Source organism: Euprymna scolopes, chromosome 9, assembly GCF_053919585.1.
Source record: "Euprymna scolopes isolate OS-2025 chromosome 9, ASM5391958v1, whole genome shotgun sequence".
NCBI classification, from domain to species: Eukaryota; Metazoa; Mollusca; class Cephalopoda; order Sepiida; family Sepiolidae; genus Euprymna; species Euprymna scolopes.
Genome location: NC_136490.1, coordinates 101,328,964 through 101,351,482, shown reverse-complemented (window position 1 = coordinate 101,351,482; position 22,519 = coordinate 101,328,964). Strand labels below are relative to the sequence as shown.

The 22,519-nt window shown below is 36.8% G+C and overlaps 2 protein-coding genes across 2 annotated transcripts; both read right to left on the bottom strand.

The window, feature by feature from the left end:
- Window positions 1-6,884: 6,884 nt before the first annotated feature.
- LOC145284641 (ATP-dependent DNA helicase PIF1-like) lies at window positions 6,885-7,277 on the bottom strand. The gene has a single exon (XM_080133545.1). The coding sequence runs from the start codon at window positions 7,275-7,277 to the stop codon at window positions 6,885-6,887; it is 393 nt and encodes a 130-aa protein (XP_079989671.1).
- A 223-nt stretch (window positions 7,278-7,500) lies between these two features.
- On the bottom strand, window positions 7,501-11,550 carry LOC145284640 (uncharacterized). The gene has a single exon (XM_080133544.1). The coding sequence runs from the start codon at window positions 11,548-11,550 to the stop codon at window positions 7,501-7,503; it is 4,050 nt and encodes a 1,349-aa protein (XP_079989670.1).
- Between the last annotated feature and the right edge of the window lie 10,969 nt (window positions 11,551-22,519).

The window sequence follows — 22,519 nt, the reverse complement described above, 5'->3', positions numbered from 1 at the left end:
TTTGAGGTGGCTTCCACGTTCCTTCTGCACAATAAAACGACAAGTTTTTCGAGCGGAGAGTGACTTGTGATAACAAGTGGATCCTCTACGACAACCGCCAATGTTCGAAAATTAATATGGCGGCTGTTTGGTTGTCTGCGGCCGGTCTAACTTATAACAGCTTCTTGCATCCGGGCGAAACGATAATGACGGAGAAATACTGCCGACACATTGACGAAATGCACCAGAAGCTCCAAAGTATGTGCCTGAGATTGGTCAATATGAAGGGGCCAATTCTCTTTCATGACAAGGCTTGTTGCGCAACTGACCCTGCAGAAGCTGAACGAATTCGGTTACGAGACTCTGCCTAATCCACCATATTCACCGGCCCTCTCAAACCCCCGATTTTTACTTTTTAAAGCATCTCGAAAACATCTTGCGCGAAAAATGTTTCAAACACCGAAGTGATACCGAATTGGCTGTCAATGACACAATCGCTTCTAAAACTTTGGATTACAATGCTAATAGGAAAAATAAACTTGTTTCTAGATCGCAAATTTTAACTTCAGGGAACGACATTATTTTTGCACCAACCTAATACTTTAACATTATTTTTGCAATGATTAAATCTAATAATTTAAAGTTTCGCTGTTAAATATAAACATCAGGATGAATTCAATGAACTACAGTTCTTCACTTTTCTAAGTATCTTCCATTTTACTATAAGTGTTCTGTTCGTTTTTTAAATTCAAATAAGGCACTGAAAGCCCCGATTGTTTGTTGGTTGGTTGTGTTTGTTTTACGGCATATCAACCATTTCCGGGTTATTTAATGCCGAATCCAAAGATTTTGAAGAATTTTTTTTTAATAGAATATATTTGTTGTTTTCAAATCAGTTTCTATTTAACCCATAGTTGGGACCCTAACAGGTACAATCACTCCGGGTCAGAGTGGACCTGGGAGCAATGGCAATTTAAGGGTGGCTCCACACTCCCCAAGGCTCGCAAGCTGAGGCCTCACCACTGGATATAGTTTCAAGTCATATCCAGGACCGCCCCGATTGTATATATACATACATACATACACATATATATATATATATATATATATATATATATATATATATATATATATATATATATTTATATATATATACATATATATATATATATATAAGTTACAATAATTTACTAAGGTAATCAAAATGGTAAACTTAAAATATATTATAAATATTAAAGAGTTAATATTTACAAGTAAAATAAGTAAAATAGTTAATCATTTGTTCATTATATATATATATATATATATATATATATATATATATATATATATATATATATATATATATATGCATATTTACGGGTGTATATGAATAACCGTACATATGTGCATAGGCAATCTTACTTTTTTACACAAATGTACATGCATGTTTTCTTACCTGCATCAGGTTGTCAAATAACGTTCTTCTTCAAGCGTGTGTTCGATATTCAGTCGTGCATGCTGGATTTCATTTTAGACTAGTTTAAGTGCACGGCGTGTCCCAGGCGTGTAAATGTTTGCGTTAAGCGAAGAAAAGAAAAAGATAAAAGAAAAAATGGGGTAGTATGCAAGCAGGATGGACCCGTAACCGTAAGGAGTAAAAGGACTTGAAAAAACGGGTCGTCTTTGCTTCCATCATCAAACCGTAAGTGACGAATATTAAAATTTTGGTTAGAAAATCGAAAAGATGGAATGAATTTCGAAAATATCGGCGAGAAAAGCGACTAATGCCTGTAGAAAAGTGCCCAGTTGAGGGTGAAGGAATTAATGGTTTCAGCCAATTGTTCGATATTTTTCTTCAGAAGTGTCAATATTCCAAACGATGCCGATCCTGGGAAAATCCATCGCCTCTGTTAAAAGTTTCATGCAGACATACATACACACATTTAAACAGGCATGTAAGATTTATATAATAGACTAGCCTGTGCGCTCGGTGTAGTCCGTAGTGGTAAAAGGCAGTCAGGCTTGAACCCGTACCGAGGAGGAGGAAAAGAACTGTTGCGATTATCGCCAAACCGGAAGTGACATAGGTTTAAATTAAGTCCAATCAATCGAAAAGAGGGGATTATTTCGAAACTATCGACGAAGAAATCGACCTCTCCCTGTAGAAAAAGTGCGCAGTTGCGGGTGAGAGAATTAACGGTTTTAACCAATTTTCAATATTTGTCGTGAGAATCGGTCGAGCTTACAACACGATGCCGATCAGGTTAAAATCCGTCGTCTCTGTCGAAAGTTATAGCCATATATACATACATACATACATACATTAAACATACAGGTAAACATTAACAGTGTTTGCAGTGATTAGAATGTGACTTATCTTTTTTAAGGTCGTAAGTTATTTATATCTGGCGTGTATTTGTAATAGATATTATACATTTTTTTAGCATTTAATTTATGATTTTTTGTATTAGTAACACATCTTTATTTATGATTTGATTTAAATCTTGGCTGTTTGATTTAAATTTTTTCTCATGATAATCATTTGTTTTAAGTTTTTTTGAATAAGTTTATGATTAATATCGGATATCTGTTGTTATTCAATATTATTTATACGTTTTACTGAATATTTACCTTCAATTACGTATAGTTGTATTATTAGCTAGTCCTTTTCGTGCATTATATTTATTTGACCTTATTTTCTGATGATCATTTTTTAAATTTTGAGTTAAAATAATTTTTTTAGATCATGTTGCGTTTAATTAAGGTAATGTTGATGCTTATATATTTATTCTCGAATAGCTATATTTGTTTTTAATTAAAGGGAAGAATAATGCCCTCTTTTTGCCGGCTAAATGGGAATCATTCTGTTATGATTTTGTCTGTCTGCATTTATTTTTATTGTCTGCTTGTTTTAGCTTCGTTTAATGGTCAATTATTTTCTGTGTGTATGTATTAGTTTAAGTGATTCGTATCCTTATTTTATTGTATATATATATATATATATATATATATATATATATATATACTAGCATTTCAGCAGGGCGTTGCCGTGTGTTTGGATGTGTAGTATGCTGAGCAAAGTGGTAGTAGGAAGATTACAGAGATTTCCCCAAATCTCAGTACTGTGTATATCAAATTTCGAATCTGTAGACTTAAGATTGACAAAGTTATTGCGTGGGAAAATGTACACAGACACGCAGACACACATACAGACACACCCACACACGTTAACCTTTGTAGATATATAGAGCGATAGATAGATTAAACAAAAATATATACGTATACATAAATATACATGGACACAATTATGTGTTTACTGTAAACTGTTTACGCAAATATTATGCAAGTATAAATCATGTCGAATATCTGCATGAATATAATTACACGTAATAGTTAACAAAATATGATCATCCAATGAGAAAACCGAAAAAAACTAATACGGAATTAATTAAATGAATGTTTAAAAGAATATGCAAATTAGCTAGATCTTTTGCTCGTGGATGCAATTCCACAACCCATATATTTTGGTTTTTCTTTTTAAGTAAATAGAAAGGAGGCTTGCCTTTTTTCTGTTGTTCTTGGCCTTCGGGACAAGATCAAAGTGTAGTATCTGTTCCGGCAGATACTGCACTTAAGATAATTTGTACCAGTCAATGGAGGGGAAACCCTCTATACTGGGACAATTATTATTTTTGGTAACCAGAGTGCCCCCTTTTTGCCTACTTTTAGGGGAGCTGGTTTTTACCTCACATTAAAAACGGCCTTGTGCCTAATTTGCTCTGTGGGGGAGCAAATAAATACCATCTGTTCCGGCAGATACTGCACTTAAGATAATTTGTACCAGTCAATGGAGGGGAAACCCTCTATACTGGGACAATTATTATTTTTGGTAACCAGAGTGACCCCTTTTAGGGGAGCTGGTTTTTACCTCACATTAAAAACGGCCTTGTGCCTAATTTGCTCAGTGGGGGAGCAAATAAACACCATCTGTTCCGGCAGATACTGCACGCTATGACTAGCAAAGACCAGATGTGGGGGCAACTCCACATGCCTGACCTTTAACCAGCTCCCATTTCCCACCTCTCGGGAGCTGGTCCCCTTTTCCCTTCCCCCTCCCTTCACTCCTCACATTAAAAATTGGCCTTGTGCCTAATTTGCTCGGTGGGGGAGCAAATAAATACCATCTGTTCCGGCAGATGCTGCACTTAAGATAATTTGTACCAGTCAATGGAGGGGAAACCCTCTATACTGGGACAATTATTATTTTTGGTAACCAGAGTGCCCCCTTTTTGCCTACTTTTAGGGGAGCTGGTTTTTACCTCACATTAAAAACGGCCTTGTGCCTAATTTGCTCAGTGGGGGAGCAAATAAATACCATCTGTTCCGGCAGATACTACACTTAAGATAATTTGTACCAGTTAATGGAGGGGAAACCCTCTATACTGGGACAATTATTATTTTTGGTAACCAGAGTGCCCCCTTTTTGCCTACTTTTAGGAGAGCTGGTTTTTACCTCACATTAAAAACGGCCTTGTGCCTAATTTACTCAGTGGGGGAGCAAATAAATACCATCTGTTCTGCAGATGCTGCAAGCTATGACTAGCTATGACTAGCAAAGACCAGATGTGGGGGCAACCCCACATGCCTGACCATTAACCAGCTCCCATTTACCACCTCTCGGGAGCTGGTCCCCTTTTTCCCTTCCCCCTCCCTTCACTCCTCACATTAAAAATCGGCCTTGTGCCTAATTTGCTCGGTGGGGGAGCAAATAAATACCATCTGTTCCGGCAGATACTACACTTAAGATAATTTGTACCAGTCAATGGAGGGGAAACCCTCTATACTGGGACAATTATCATTTTTGGTAACCAGAGTGCCCCCTTTTTGCCTACTTTTAGGGGAGCTGGTTTTTACCTCACATTAAAAACGGCCTTGTGCCTAATTTGCTCAGTGGGGGAGCAAATAAATACCATCTGTTCTGCAGATGCTGCAAGCTATGACTAGCTATGACTAGCAAAGACCAGATGTGGGGGCAACCCCACATGCCTGACCATTAACCAGCTCCCATTTCCCACCTCTCGGAAGCTGGTCCCTTTTTCCCTTCCCCCTCCCTTCACTCCTCACATAAAAATCGGCCTTGTGCCTAATTTGCTCGGTGGGGGAGCAAATAAATACCATCTGTTCTGCAGATGCTGCAAGCAAAGACCATATGTGTGGGCAACCTCACATATAAGACCTTGGTCAATGTAGGGGCAACCCTTCATACCTATTGTCACTATCCAACTCCCCTACTCCCCAGGGAGTTGGTCCCCATTTCCCCTCCACTCCTCACATTAAAAATCGACCTTGTGCCTAATTTGCTCGGTGGGGGAGCAAATAAATACCATCTGTTCTGCAGATGCTGCACTTAAGATAATTTGTACCAGTCAATGGAGGGGAAACCCTCTATACTGGGACAATTATTATTTTTGGTAACCAGAGTGCCCCCTTTTTGCCTACTTTTAGGGGAGCTGGTTTTTACCTCACATTAAAAACGGCCTTGTGCCTAATTTGCTCAGTGGGGGAGCAAATAAATACCATCTGTTCCGACAGATACTGCAAGCTATGACTAGCTATGACTAGCTATGACTAGCAAAGACCAGATGTGGGGGCAACTCCACATGCCTGACCTTTAACCAGCTCCCATTTCCCACCTCTCGGGAGCTGGTCCCCTTTTTCCCTTCCCCCTCCCTTCACTCCTCACATTAAAAATTGGCCTTGTGCCTAATTTGCTCGCTGAGGGAGCAAATAAATACCATCTGTTCCGGCAATTTTTTGGTAATCAGAGTGCCCCCTTTTTGCCTACTTTTAGGGGAGCTGGTTTTTACCCCACATTAAAAACGGTCTTGTGCCTAATTTGCTTTGGTGGGGAAGCAAATAAATACATTAAATAGAAAGGAGGGGTTTAATATGAATATCAATGCATACAAAATAAAAACGAATTTGTTGGAATATATATATATATATATATATATATATATATATATATATATATATATATATATATATATATATATACTAGCAGTATTAACCGACGTTGTTCGGGGGGGGTGATTTAATGCCATCTTAATGCTTATTGTCTGTACATTCAGTATTTTTTTTTTGTAATCCTTAAATTATTTTAGTAAAGTTGGTTATATTGACGTCTTACTGATCAATGTAGCTTCCACATCTGATTTGTCCCCTTAGCAGCTATTCTTCCAGCTCAAAACCAAATACTATGGTAAGGTTTTGGGAGCCATGATTTCTTTAACTCTATGCGAAAGAAACCACAGGTTCAATATTGACCATCTATTCGTTTTAAGAATTTATGTCGTTGTAGCTGTATAGTTTTACAATTAGTCAACTATGGCAAAAAATTCCTTACCTTATGTTGCCGGGCATAGTACTTATGCTTGGTTGATGAGGTCTATGTTTTTTAGACCAATGTCTTTGAAACTTCTGAATCACATTTTCACTAATATGTGTGTAGACTGTTTTGCAATTTCTTCAGGATCAGTTGTTTGTTCAATGGACGTTCAAAAAACAGAAAAATAATTTACTGTTGTACTGCTAAAATGTTATTCCATAGCCAATACAATTGTTTAGGGTTGATCAGAATGAATCTAATTATGCAGAGTTGGCAACCAAATAAAGACGAAAGAATTATAAGGACCGCAAATGCTTCTGAATATATTTAAGGGCACTCTAGGTTTTGCCAAATTCATATTTTCACTCTATTTCTCTTTCCATAGAGGTTACTGTGTAAATACATGAAATTGTTTTCATTTTGTTACAAAAAAGAATCCAGGTTAGTGAATTCTTTACTGGGTGCTGGCAAAGCTTTAGAAGGAATAAACACGGTTAATAGAGAGGAGAAATTGAGGTGTAAACTTGTTGAAAAATTATAAAACCTCTTTGTAAACAACATTTTTAGCAAGTGTTTTAGGAGAAAACACAAAGAGTTTGGATTGTGAGCCCACACGTGAGGCAGCTACATAGAGCTGACCGTTAGAAAAACATTGCTCCTGTAAATGAATGCCTGCAACGTCAAAGGTTTGGCCCTGGGATTTGTTGATGGACATCGCGAAGCACAATTTCACAGGGAACTGTGATCGCTTGAAGTAAATGTCCAGGTCTGGATTTGATGGATATAGGGGTATCCTCGAAATTAGCACTGTCTCTCCTTTTCCACAGCCAGTCAATATTTTGGCCTCGATAATATTAGGTGACAGGGATGTTACCACGAGGCGGGTTCCATTACATTGCTTTGGTGGTATGAGGTTACGAATGAGCATTATAGGAGCTCCAACCTTAAGTCGGAGTATGTGGGGTGGCAGGCCAGGTGGTTCTAGGGAGTTTAGCAACTCCACCGTGCAATCAGCCAGATCAGCAGTATCAGGTGTGCGGTCAATGGATTTATAGACACGTTCCTCTCCCGGGATGAGTTCCAAAAGTCTGTAGTTAATCGCATTGACGGAGGCGTTTTTTGGAGCCAGAATCGCTCTCGTGGCGAGCCAATCAAAGTCCCTGTAGTTTTTTCTGAATGTTCTCGAAAACTGCCTGGTATAGGTGGGTTGGCGTTTCAACGATGGTTGATATGTGTTCAACATTTGTGTAATCTTCAGTGTCTGTGGGAGTACGTCCTTCACCAAGTTCCAGAAGTGCATTAGAGAAATTAGCAGCATCTGGGTTGCGGCTAAGGTGGACACGCATATTTGTTGTGAGTTTTAAATGGTGAACTTGATCCCACAGTATCGACGATTTCAGGCATGCTTGAACAGCATCAGCGCGTGTCCCTTTTGGGACAACAGGAAGTGTTTGTCGGAAATCTCCACACAGCAGAACTGTTAATCCACCCATGATGTTGTCACAGTTGCGTAAATCTTGAAGGGTCCTGTTCAATGCTTCCAACGCAACTTTGTGCGCCATCGTGCATTCATCCCATACGATGAGTTTGCATCTGCGTAACAAAACAGCTTTATCCGAATTCTTTTCGATGTTGCATGTTGGGAATTCAGTGTGTGTGTAGTTGATGGGCAATTTTAAAGCTGAATGTGCCGTTCTGCCATCAGGGAGTAAAGTTGCAGCAATTCCAGAGGTTGCAACAGCTATAGCGACAGCTCCACTCCGTCGCACATGGGCAAGTATTAATTTGGTGACAAAGGTTTTTCCTGTGCCACCAGGTGCGTCCAAGAAAAATATTCCTCCACGGTTCTGTTGAACATTTTCATTGATCATATGGTAGACGTTCAGTTGTTCAGGCAACAGTTTAGGCTCATTCTCAGCAATGTACGCATTAAGTTCTGTAGGTGAGTAGCATATTTCACGCAGTAAATTTAGGCTCAAACTATTCCCTTCATGGCAGATGGGGGCAGGTAGGCCATATGATGGTAAAGTGGAACCACCAATTTCCAAAAGGAGGTTTTCGAGGCAAATTAGCCCTTCATTGTAAATCACTTGGGAGTAGCCTTGCTCCACCGATGTATTCTCAAGTTGGGCTCTTCTGGAAATGTCTTCGGTCATGAAGTTACGAAATTTCATCCATAGATGTTTTGGATCGCTCAAGTCACACCATACTATCATAATTGCAAAGAGCGACCGTAGAGCATGGGGAGATTTGAATAGACTTCCTTCTGTCATGGCGGCATCCCACTGAGAATCGTTTTCAAGTAGTCCCAACTGGGAGCATGCATCACGGAAGGTTTCACACAGGACGCCATCGACAGTTTTTATGTCATCAAAACTTATAGGGCCACGGACTTCGTGAAGGAGAAGACGAAGATGGAAGCACTCATGTTGACGTGGTGGCACTGTGTAAACTCGCCCGAGACAGGAATAATATTTAACCCCTGGGAAGCCATCGACAGGGTCTCCACACTTCCTGCGAGTCCACTGTTTGTTATTCCAAGTGTAGTAGGAAGGGATCTGTGGATACAAAAGCGTCTTTGCAAACTCATCATGGCCGCATAGTTTGAAGAAAGCAGTAAGCGTAGTTTCTGGTGGATGCTCCACCACCTGATTAGCAGTGCCGGCAGAAAAGTAAACTCTTTGCCCATTTTCAAGGTGAACAGCGAGTTGTATAACTGCAGGATATCTTTGGTGCAAGGGAAATGAGTAAAAATGCCATACACCTTCACCGCAACACAGGAAACGTCCAATGACATGAGCAGATGGCTCGTCTCGAGAACCGTCGCGCTGAACAGCAAACGCTGCAGCATCGCTTCCCTTGTTGATGTATTTGCAGATATATTTAATGGATTTCACTGAGTGACAGAACTCCACATTGATGTGCGATTGGAAAATTTTCGTCAGCAAGGGACAGTACGGTACTATCCATCGGTTATCAACAGTGCTCCGACCGACTATTATCGTATGGCCGCCATCACCTGGACTCCGTCGCCTGTAAAGTGGGTAACCATCACCTCCTGTTTGTGTAGCATTGACAAATCTCCGTGGGTAGCCGCAAGCGCACACCGATTTCTTTTTACAGCATGATTGAGCTTTCTGGCCAGGACCACAGGGTCCATGAACCATCGTTGCTTTGACAATTTCGTAAAGCTGTGGGTCTAATCCAGGATCGGGAATCTCGGCTGAGATAATTTTGTCAATATCAGTGGATTGAATCCGTTCACACAGCCAGATTAAGATATGGGCATGCGGAAGGCCTCTTTTTTGCCACTCTACAGTGAATATGTGGCACCTTACTCGGCCGTAGACTTCACCCTTGACTATAAGATCCATGAGTTTGCACAATTTAAGCCGGAAAACACGGGCAATGAGATCAGGTCGGTCGTAGTGTTCTTGACCCAGAAACAGTTCATCTCGTATTTCTTCCCATGATGGATTGCAGGTGAAGGTAATAAACAAATCCGGTCGGCCATAATAGCGGACGTACGTCATTGCGTCTTGTGTGCGGGCATGCATATAACGCGGGCCACCGATGTATGTGGACGGAAGAATTGTCAGTTTTCCAACAGTGTTAGGGTCAGTTTCATTTCTCATGCCATCGTGCAGATGCATGTATGAAGACGACCGAAGCTGTTTTTGGTGAACCCGAATATATAGGAGCCTTTCAGATTCCATTTTTGCTGCCATGTCGACTATGTATTGTTGCAGAAGAGGTCCACTCCGAAGGAGAGTGTTGAAATCGTCGTCGCGAACCATCAGTCTGTATGCGTAATATGCTCTGCATGTAATAGTTTTGGGATTGATGGTCGTTTGTCCCAAGTTTTGTTGACATGGTATGTGAAAATGGTATCCATCGTCACCGTAAGGAAATAGTAGGGGATATTGTAGTGCGTCGTATGATCGATGCATTTCATGTATTCGCTGTAGACGTCCACCCCTAGTATGAATAACTATGTCGCGTTTGTTGTTGTGCTCACCCTGGATGACTGCAGAAACCTCGTTGCAAGTGGGAGCATTGAAGCGACGCTCATGTTCTCCTGTAGGACGTTTGTCTGCGTTAATAACGATGGAAAAATTAGGCAGAGGAACATTCTGTAGTGCATACTTGAAACTTTGAATATATGGGTTCGTTTGGTGGAGCATGTCTTGAAGCTGCAAAACAATACTGAGTTGTCGTCGATCCGAACTGTCGTTTGTCTCGGCTGTAATAGCTAGTCGGTTTTCAGCTTGTTGGACGTAGTCACTTACGAAGTAGAGTTGTAAAAATGATGGTTGTACGGTCTCATCAGGTAAAAGGGACCCTATTAGATGGTAGACTTGGCCTTGCACCTTAAATGCGGGATTCCAGCCGCTTTCACGGACAATGTTTGCACCAAATGATGTCATTTGGAAGTAGCAGTTGAAAAGTCGAATGGATTTCCGAAAATATTTAGATTCATCAGTCATGCCCAAAAGTAGGTCTCGCAGTGGTTGAGGTAAAGTCTGTAGGGATGGTAGTTTAACTTTACCCGAAGAGCAGCATAGGCTTGGAGGTTCTGCCGGCCATTTTTTAGCTTTGCAGAATGAACATATGCAATTCATCGAACCAATGCTAAGATCCTGCCGGGTAGAGAAGTCATAGTTGGCGTCATAGTTCAATGCTTTGCGTAACCAAAACTCCGGTGAAGGGCATATGTTGCCGCGAGAGGCATGAAATCTCCGAGTAACAGCCTGAACTCGTATCCTTCGAGCTTCTGGTGGCTGAGATGACCGAATGGCGGCTCTGGATGTGTTATCTCGGGCAAGTCGTCTGACCCTCGCTTCAGTAGATTCAGCAGCTCGTGCTGAAGCTGTGGAGGCTGCGTTAGCTGCTCTCCGCCGAGCTGTCCTTTCTGTAGATTCGTTGGCCCTTGCAGAAGAGGTACTTGCAGCATTGGCTGCTCTACGGTTGGCCTGAATCTCTGCAGTTTGTGAAGAACGTAGTTGAGCCATGGCTGCAGCATGTCTAGATAAACGATAAGTCCGTTGAGTAAGTGTTTCAGAAGATCTGGTCTGAGACATGCGCTGTGCTTCGCGAGAACGTAATAATTCTACTTCATCGTAGTCTAGGCTTGCTCTGATGTTCCTAACAGTAGTCGCTGCTTTCGTGCGCCTTCCGAGCTGATTTTTTTTGGGTGGCATTGTTGCGAAATTACTCTGCGGGTGTGTGTGGAATTGAAATGGAATGCTGCCGAAACAATTGTTGAAAGAGTCAATATTTAGGTAGTGTGTATGGTATAAAATAAAATAAAAATAAAGGCAATCAGTATGTGTAATTTCCCCAATACATCAATGTAGAAATATTGGGATTAAAATGTACAGTTGGAAAAACCTCTATATTTATATAAATAAAACAAAGTAAGATATACGTGAAATAAATGAATTTGAAGGTACAATAAATATGTATAAATATGTATAAATGTATGGTGTAAAATCAAATGAAAAAAATGGATGTCCAGGAAAAAGGCAATCAGTATTTGTAAAGTCTCCGTTACATCAACGTAGAAATATTGGGATTAAAATGTAAAGTTTTGAAAACCTCTACATTAGGTGTCAAAAATTGAAGATATAATAAATATGTATAAAAGTATGAGAAGATTAAATGCGAAAAGTAATAATATTGAGAAATGCTTTCTAAATGCATAAGTAATGTAAATGTAAAAATAAACAATGTTGTATTATTGTTGTTATGAATTTTTTGTTTGTTTGAATTAGAAAAAAATGTAAGTTACCGTCTGCTCGAATTTGTTAAATGTAAATGTGTGCGTCGGCAGCGAGTAGCAGTATTAGTAGGCTCAGTTCTAGTAGCAACTATTCCATAACGTAGAAGGGTTAAGTAGCCGTGCCTGTGCGCCGGCAGCGAGTAGCAGTATTAGTAGGAGCAGTTGTAGTAGTAGCCGTGCGAGCGTGTGTGCGGGCGTCGGCAGCGAGTATCAGTAATAGTAGCATCAGTAGCAGTAGCGTTGGTCGCCGTTGCTCGCCGTTGCTAGGCAACGAAAAGTTACCGTCTGCTCGAATTTGTTAAATGTAAATGTGTGCGTCGGCAGCGAGTAGCAGTATTAGTAGGCTCAGTTCTAGTAGCAACAATTCCATAACGTAGAAAGGTTAAGTAGCCGTGCCTGTGCGCCGGCAGCGAGTAGCAGTATTAGTAGGAGCAGTTGTAGTAGTAGCCGTGCGAGCGTGTGTGCGGGCGTCGGCAGCGAGTATCAGTAATAGTTGCATCAGTAGCAGTAGCGTTGGTCGCCGTTGCTCGCCGTTGCTAGGCAACGAATTGGAGAAATGGCCGATCAAATCGGAAATAGCAAATAAATAAAAGCATTGTTAATAGTAGTTGATGGTGATTTAGGAAAGCTTTCCGATGCAATAGGTACCCGTAAACACACCCAGACACACTGAGAACCTATGTGTAAAATTTCATAAACGGACGTGCAAGGGTTTTTAAATCCATAACGAACGAACACATACACACACAGGCAAAGTCACATTTATATAATTGTAGAGATATATGTATATGTATATATGTATATATATAAAGAGAGAGAGAGAGGAAAATATACCAAAATAAATATATAAACAAATATTTCTAGAGTAAATGACTAAATGTAAAGTACATGCAGTCACCTCTCTCTCTTTCTCTCTCTCTCTCTCTCTCTATATATATATATATATATATATATATATATACAGAGAGAGAGAGAGAGAGGCAGACAGACAGACTTGATTGCATATACTTTACATTTAGTCAGGATAGAGGGCTAAAACGCCATAAACAACTGTTTTCTTGCTAAGATATGTAGAGGTAAACGACCACATCTTTAACCAAGAAAAATACTTAGTATGTTCTGAAAAATAAGTTAAATTACTTAGGATTGGCGTGAATAATTCGGAAGCTTCACCAAAACGAAAAATCGATCTCTATGAAGAAAAATAAAATATCAATTTTAATATCTCGTACAGATCATGCTATCGTAAATCATTTTTGGGAAAGTAAGATGGAAATATAGTAATTTCAGATAATATTCCATTATGTTACAGCTTCTCTTTGCCATACACTGGTTTTGTAGATGATTTGAAATTACACAATCAAAACCAGAAATGGGACGCTATGAGAGTAGGTCCTGCAATATCATTAGCCGTAGTTGTAGTTTAATCTGCAAACTAATAGGTAGAATGATACGTTATTTGGTTAATATTAGTGTTAACGTGTAAGCACTCTTAAAAGACGGTAAGTTGTATGCCTCATATGCGAAGTTCACGTAGAAGTGAAATTGGGTTAAATCAACCTTCGCGCCCACAGTCGCGGAACAGTTGACTTAAGAAATGGCAACTTTCTTTCCAGAACACGCAAGCATTATATGTAAAGCGTATTTTCTTTTTAACCCCAAACAGTTGTTCTTCAAGATAACATTTTTGTCCCATTATTCTCAATGTACTTTTGTTAACAATGAATTATTGCTGTGCATCGACATCCGAATCGTGATGGTCATAATATAGTTCCATTCTTTCTATTTCATTAATTCAACAGAGTCTTTAAGTCGCGTGTAGTAAACTTAAAATCAACCACTATTTTCGCTCAAGAATTTATCAAACTATACTCTCTTTGAACATTTGATAGAAATTTAATGACACATCTTAGCAACTTAAGCACGGTAATGGTAAAATGTTACTGTTTCAGAATGCCCCACTGTTAATATCTGCGACAATGAGATGAAATATAAAGTTAATAATAGATGCGTTCAGTCATCATAATAATGCGATATACAATCCTTTCTGATCCACCTATACGATTACCCTAATTTTGTCATTCACCGCCTTAAACACCTTAGTTCTCGAGTTTTACTTACTCTATGTTTATACTGTTTACGCGTTCCTTTCATATCCTATTATTTTGTCTTTGATGCATTATCGAGAGACGTTACATTTCTTACATCTTACGTACCCCCTACTGTCCTATTGTGACGCGACGCATTTGGCTTCGAATACCAAGCTATTAAGAGTAAATGTATGCATATATATATATATATATATATATATATATATATATATATATATATATATATATATGTATATATATATATATATATATATATATATATATATAAAATTTAAATGGGCTTTTCCGTAACCACAACCAAGGTAAATGTTTCTCGCATGTGTTTCCCGTTATAGAGCCCCCCTCTTTTTATGCTTTCTATTTGAAAAATGCCACATTGACAAAAGTGGGTTTATTCATAAAGTCTGAAAAAAATGCAGTTTTTTGAAAATTTTCAAACGATATAATGCTTGAAACTGTCGTACCGGACATTGAAACAAGTGTAACATTAAAAAAATACACTTTTCGTTGCCATCAACATCTTGTCTTGAAGTCTTGATTTTGCACACACAGTATATATATATATATATATATATATATATATATATATATATATATATATATATAATATATATACATATATATGTATATATATGTATATAACACATATAATTATTTACTATAATAATTAAATACCTGCAAACACTAATCCTTCATACTTTCGGGAATCTTCAGTGCAGGGTGTCCCGATTACACCAATCGATAGATTTGAACACAGCAACGCATGATTACCAAAGACCGTATCCATTCGGCTACCATTAACCGCGTGAAATAACGTTGAATTTAAACATTTTTATTCTCTTCTCCCTCAAAGGAAGGGGTTTTGAAGTAATGTCAGATATTTTGTAATTCATATGCAAAACTACGAAAACAAATGTCTATAATTTAAATATTGGTAAGATGGGGTATTTTCCACCAACCAACAATTATTTTAAATTTACTACTATTATAGCTTTTCCATGGTGCTGAAAACGACAGCAATAGTTAAAATCCCAGAAAACGAGTAATTTCAATCATGTAAATGAATTATAGTTTTAAAATCTATATCAATTTAACTTAAAAAATTACACACTCAATTTATAGCCAACGTGGCAATAAACTGGATGGTCATTTTACGTTAAATTATTAGGGGAAAGTGACCCCAACCTGTTTAAACCAAGATCTTTAACCCTAAAGGTTAATGTCATTACCCTCACTAGAATATTCAGGTAATTAGTCTTCAAACGAACCTTTATTTGTAAAATTGTGATCAACAGTCGTTAAGACTTCGAACAAATATTTATATATATATATATATATATATATATATATATATATATATATATATATATATATATATATATATATATATATATATATATATATATATATATATATATATATATATTTAAAAGAGTGTAGCCATCAACAATTGTGTTTTTTTTTAAAGGTTTTCATCATATTTTTATTTTAAAATATTTTTATAACGCGTTTCGAGCTTAGGGTGTGCTCTCTTCAGATGTTTTCGTAAAAAGTTTTTCTTTAAAATAGGAGTTCGTAGAGTTACCTCCGCTGATATTAAATATGTTTTTCAGAATGAAGCGTGTGTTCAAACATTCTGACTCCAATTGTAAGTGTTCAAATATCCGGTCAAAGTTATTTTCAAAGAGTGTTTTTTAGTCCATATGGTGAAGGTTTTTATGGGGTTTTTAGGGTTCTTTTTAAAGACTTCCTTTCCCCATGTATGGCATACACTCACACACAATCACACACGTTACATATACATTCATGTACATGTACACATGCACACGCACACGTACGCAGGCACACACACATACACACACGTACATACATAGAAATATATGTAGGAGCATACATATATACATACCCACCTACACACTCACACACGTACTCGCATACATCCACCGCTAACAATTATTTTCATTTTTTTTATTTTATATATATATATATATATACTTTTTTCCCAACAAAAACACGCATGTATATATGCGCTTAATCATTCAGACATACGTACACGCACCCACACACACACAAGTAAGATGGAGAATAGGTAGAAGATATATATACACACACATACACGCACATACACACATATATGTACACACTTATATGTATGTGCACATACACTCACAAACATCCACATACTATGTAGGCACATACACATACACATGCACAAACACAGACATATGCAGGGGCTCACACATACGCGTATATCCATATCCACACGAACACATTTACCCACTCATACATGTGCATACATATGTATATACATATACACACATATACGGATGTGTATACACTCATCCACCCATATATATATATGGGCACATGCACTCACAATCACACATACGCATACATATTCATACATCCCACCTTATGTATATATTGGTTGAAGTTTCCTTTCTAATCCAAGCACATATGCATACATGGATTCGGTCACCCAAACATAAGTGCACGTATACATACAAACAAGATGTAGCATAGATAACAGATGATATATACACATACACACACGCATATACAATAATATGTGCACACCCACGCACACACACATATACACACGCACACACGCACACACGCGCGCCCATACACATACATACGTATAATTTCTAGTTGTTTGTTTAGTTAAGAGAAATGGTACTGTACTGGGTATGGGCGCGCGCACCCGCGAAAGTGTGCGTGTGCCTTATTGTGCTTTTTTTGTTGTTTTGTGTGTGAGGGTTCACACCTACCCAAGTATGCATGCGTGTAAGTGTATTTTGTGTTTTGCCTACTTATGTGTATAATTATGGAGAGATGTTTAAGGCGGGGTCAAACTTTGCTATGAAATTTTTTCTTGTGTTAGCAAGTAGAAGTAGTTGTCAGTTTGGAAGATGGGCATTATCTCGAATCTGCCCCACTGCATGTGTGTATATGTTGTGATACATGTAGGTGTCTATTTTCCTCGATTTTGATGTTGGATCGGTGTAGGGCTACTCTATTACTAAGGTTTTTTGTAGCGCCTATGTAGGATTTATCGCATGCTGGACATTTTATTACATAGATCACGTTTTTTGAGGTGCAATCCAGGTTTTTTTAAATTTTGAATGTTTTTATGGGGTTCGTAAATGTGTATGCGTTTCCCTCTAATATTATGTTGCAGACTCCACATCGTTGTTTGTTGCATTTTGTGACTCCTTTTGTTGCGTCTTGATTGAGTTTGGATGAGGTAAGAATGCGTTTTAGGTGTTTGGGTTGGCGTTTGCTTTTTATTATTTTTGTTGTTTTAAGAAGTTGTTTAGTTTGCTGTTTTGGTTAAGTAGGACGAGGTTTTTCGTTATCTCTGTGAAAAGCTCTGGGTTGTTTGTGTTGTGTGTGGAGACGTATGTTAGGATTTGTTCTTTGTTTCGTTCTTTAGGGGTTCTCAAATCTTCTACTGGTATATTTGTCGCAAGTTGGATCCCTTTGTCTATAAGTTGTGATGGGTATTTTCTTTTTCTTAAATTTATTCGTAGTTCCTAATTGAGGAACAGAGGACATTCAATAGTTTTTTTTTCTGAGCATTTTACAGTCAACGGAGAAAAAAAGGGCAAAGACCCTAATCTTTTGATGTGATGTTTTGAATATAGTAAACTAGTTATGACTAAAGTTTGATTTCATTCGAAGAAAACACTAAGAACCGGGGCCTAATTAGAGTCGGGACCCTTTTTTGGGGGTCACCCTGCAATAACTGGTAATAACTAAATGACAATTGATAAAAAATTACCTATATTTTAAAACTAAAATAATATGGCAATGTGTGCTTATATTTTATATATAGCATTCTATGTGGTCAGTTTTACTTTTGTCTACCCTGTGGCTTTGTCAGACTAATTATGTATGTGCGTGCCAGTGTGTGGCTGTGTGTACAACGATAAAGGTAGAGCAATATTTCTCAGAAAATGCTCAGATGTATGTGTCTATTCTCATCATAAAAGAAATTGTCGCGAGTGAACTAGTGCTCTCAAAAAGATGTGAACACATAAAATCTTTCTTGCTGCTTTTTTTGTTGTTTGTTTTAGGAAAGGTAAACTTCTCTACTTGACTTCCAATTTTCATTCAGCTCCTCACCTGCGTTCAGGTTTAACCTCTTTTGTCTGCCAACATTTTACGCCAAAAGAAGAGAAAACAAACAACATTTTTCCGCATTGCCCGATAGTGATTAATGATCGTCTATTTGCTAAATATCGTGAGGGGCTACTGATATCCAAATAACGGTATGTAAGGTGATAGGTACAGATATGGAAAACCTTTAACTTCGAATAAAATATTTACATATAATTTTATTGCTCTGCGTATATTAGTGGCCTGGCAAGGCTAAGGAAGAGACAATCGAGGCAGAAAAAAACAAAAGCTGGCTTGGAGGACATTATATATACAAATGTAGACAAATTTGGTCGTAGGTAATTATAAACAATTATCCATATAATCCTACTCTAATCTTCAAAAAGCTTGCAGGTGCTCCTGATGTTTTGCCCCATAGAAACAAATATATAAGCAGTTTAATAATCAGTTTGGCTACTAGTATATATATATATATATATTTATATATTTATATATATATATATATATATATATATATATATATATATATATATATATATATATATACTAGCATGTGTGCCAGCCGTTGTCCGGGTATTTGGAGATGTATGTTGAGCAAAAAAAGTGATCATTTTTTTTTAATTTGACTATTATTATGACCACCTCAAATTTATTTGTTTGGGTTGAATTGAGTTATAAATTTAGAGCCACGTCCAATCTACCTAAAGAAAAAATTTCAAGTGTTTTTATCAAAAATTGTCGAAGGAGTTTGGTAGAGTTTTCAAAGATCAAATCGTTGAAATTGATCCTTTTAATTGCCAAATATCTGGCCGAAAACCGATCACATCAATATTTCCAAATCTCCGTACCTTGTATATCAAATTTCGATTCTGTAGACTTCAAATTGACAGAGTTATTGCGTACGAAAATGTACACGCAGAGACACACAGATACACACAAAGACAAACAGACACTTCCACTTTTATAGATACACTACCTGTTTTGACAATTTTTAAAGTTCCAGATTTCAGGGACTATTCCTCAGAATTTAACAAATGAAGGTTCGTTGTACAGGCGATTACTTTATTTCTACATTAGGGTATGTGGAATTTGTCCAAAACCTCGCACTTCCTAAAGATCATCCATGATCCAGAACCTATGTTTGGCACGTTTCACAACCATAAAATCTTTTAATCATAGTCATTTGTTTTCCTAGTTTTGCATAAGAATGATACATTTTTGATAGTGCTCCAAGATTTCCGGACTTGATGGAGGGAAGACTAAAACTGGCTGCTATAATTTCAAATAATGTAAATAACAGCAAGGAAAGACTTGATTCAAAATATTTTTAATATGTTATATCGCCCCTCTTGTGCTTTCGTGCATAAAGCAAATTTCACAGTGTATAAGGATCATGTGATACTGGAGATATTCAAAATCGTACCGTATTTCCAAATAAAGGGGCATATACCACACGAATATCATTTGGAATCAAGTTCCCCTTGCTGTCATTTCAGATTATTTGAATCCACTGAAGCAAATATTAGCCTTCCCTCAATCAAGACCTGGTGTTTTGGGGGAACGATGTAAATATATATATATATATATATATATATATATATATATATATATATATATATATATACATACATATATATATATACATATATATATACATACATATATATATATACATATATATATACATACATATATATATACATATATATATACATACATATATATATACATATATATATATATATATATATATATATATATATATAGTAATTTATAAAATATATATGGCGATTAAGCTACACTGAATATTCTGCGTTTCATCCACTATATGAGTCGTCAGGATTATGTGCCTATGGTGGATGAAACGCAGAATATTCAGTGTAGCTTAATCGCCATATATATTTTATAAATTCCTAACTAGCTCTACCTACGTATTGAACACTTTTCAAGTAAATACTTAAAGTTTACGCATAAATCTATACTTTCGTATATTAGGTTTATGTGAGTAAATGAAGTAGTTATATATATATATATATATATATATATATATATATATATATATATATACGCTTCCAGCCCTTTGAAACACTTCAACTGAACTACGAAAATGCTATTTTTACATCTCCAACACATTCGAAAATAATTTCTGACGAGGACGCTTCACAGAACGTCTGAAACACGTTAAAAACGATTTCAATGTTTTAAAAACATTATTACAATGATGAAAACATAATTCCCAATGAAAAACCAAGACGCGGAATAATAAAATTGTGTTTAAAAATACAAATTGTTGGTGACTACTCCCTTATTTAAAATATATATATATATATGTGTGTGTATGTATGTGTGTATGTGTGTGTGGGTGTGTTGGTGTGTGTAAGAGGCAGGTCTTGCAATGAAAATAGTATTAGTTTTAAATTTGAATGTCTTACTTTGCTTTACCTATTTTTGTGGTAGAAATTTACTCTATTTTTATAATAAGAACCATGTTTTTATTCTTTATATAATATGTCCTTCACGTTTACCCTGATTTCTAGAATACATATTACAAAATCATAATTATAAATTCATAAGTAAAATAAATGTAGAAGAAATTATTACTCATAGATTTTTAAAAAAAAGTACGTAATATAACTAAAAATTTGATGCGAACACTATATTCTTTCTCTTAAAGTTATTGTAAGCAACTTACTAGTTTGTTGGAGTTGTTGTAGATGCATAAGGTGTACATCGCAGATTATATTTTACTGGTATATTATACTATGGCAGCATACTTTGCGTTTCACAACTCAGGAAATTTAACCAGAAGTTAAAATAATATTCAAATATTTACTAATTTTCCGAGAAAAATATGTAAATTAGCATATTATCGACCCCCACATTATATGTAATCTTTACAAACTTTGGATTTTTAACGAAATGTGAACACAAACAGTTGTGCAGTATGCAGGCAGTTATTTGTGTATGAAAAATATACATCTTGATATATATGTATATATATATATATACATATATACATATAAATATAATATGTATATATGTGTGCATATATATATAATATGTATATATATGTACATATGTATATATATATATATATATAAATATATATGCAATTATGTATTATATATAAGTATGTGTGTTTGTGTGGAGGGGGTGCGTGTCTGAAATAGCGTCATTTATAGAAGCGAAAATGCTCAGTGTTTGGTATCGATAACTAAGCATAATATGAGTGCGTTTTTACAAACTGAATTGATAATTGATTCTCGCATTTTGTCTCTTGAACTTGATGCCTTTATAATCGCATTCGCACTAAACATAAACTGTCTTGCATGCATATCTCAGTGCATGGGTAACACAACCTTACAATAAAAAAGAACAAACTCTAGACAGAGCACTAGAATTTATTTCCTTAAAACTTCGCAAGTCTGGTTTATTACGTGTGAACTTCTAAATAAATAAAAATGTGCAATAAAAATGGGTTATTCTTTTTAGTATATGGATATTTTAAAGTGTCGTATGTGATCGTCTTCTGAAATCAAGGGGAACGGGAGCTTTTGGTTGACATCAAGACACAAAGGTTACACAGTACAGCTTAGATTTCTGCCGCAGATAAAATGCAGTGAATTATTTTTAATAGAATCAAAGTAAATGTATAAAGTGCACTGATATTTCACTGCATTCTTAAAAAATTCGTGTGTCAATCTCAAGCATTTGTTACATTGAGTGCATAATTTCAATTACCATAGACTTCAACTTATCGCTGAATCGATAAATAAAAAAAAACTCTTTATATAGTGCTAAACGCCTATTATGACCAATAGACTCGAGAATAAGGGTGTATTTGATAAAACCGCGATAAAAAGTAATTGTGCAAATTGAGTAGTAGTTGATTAGTTACTAGAACGACTATAGGATATACTCACGTTGGCACACAGGTTCTCGTCAGATCAGTGATATTATCAATATTATTAAGCAACGTTCAGTCGGGTCAGTACTGAAATAGGTGACGATTTCGGAATCCAAGGTAGTGTGTGTGCTCTCCGCTTATTTCGCAAGTATTTCCAGTCCGTCTGGGACTATACTCGCCACTTAACACAAGTAGTGTCGATTTAGGAGAGGTGCAGTTGGGCTACGCAGCCCTTGCCCCAAAATTAC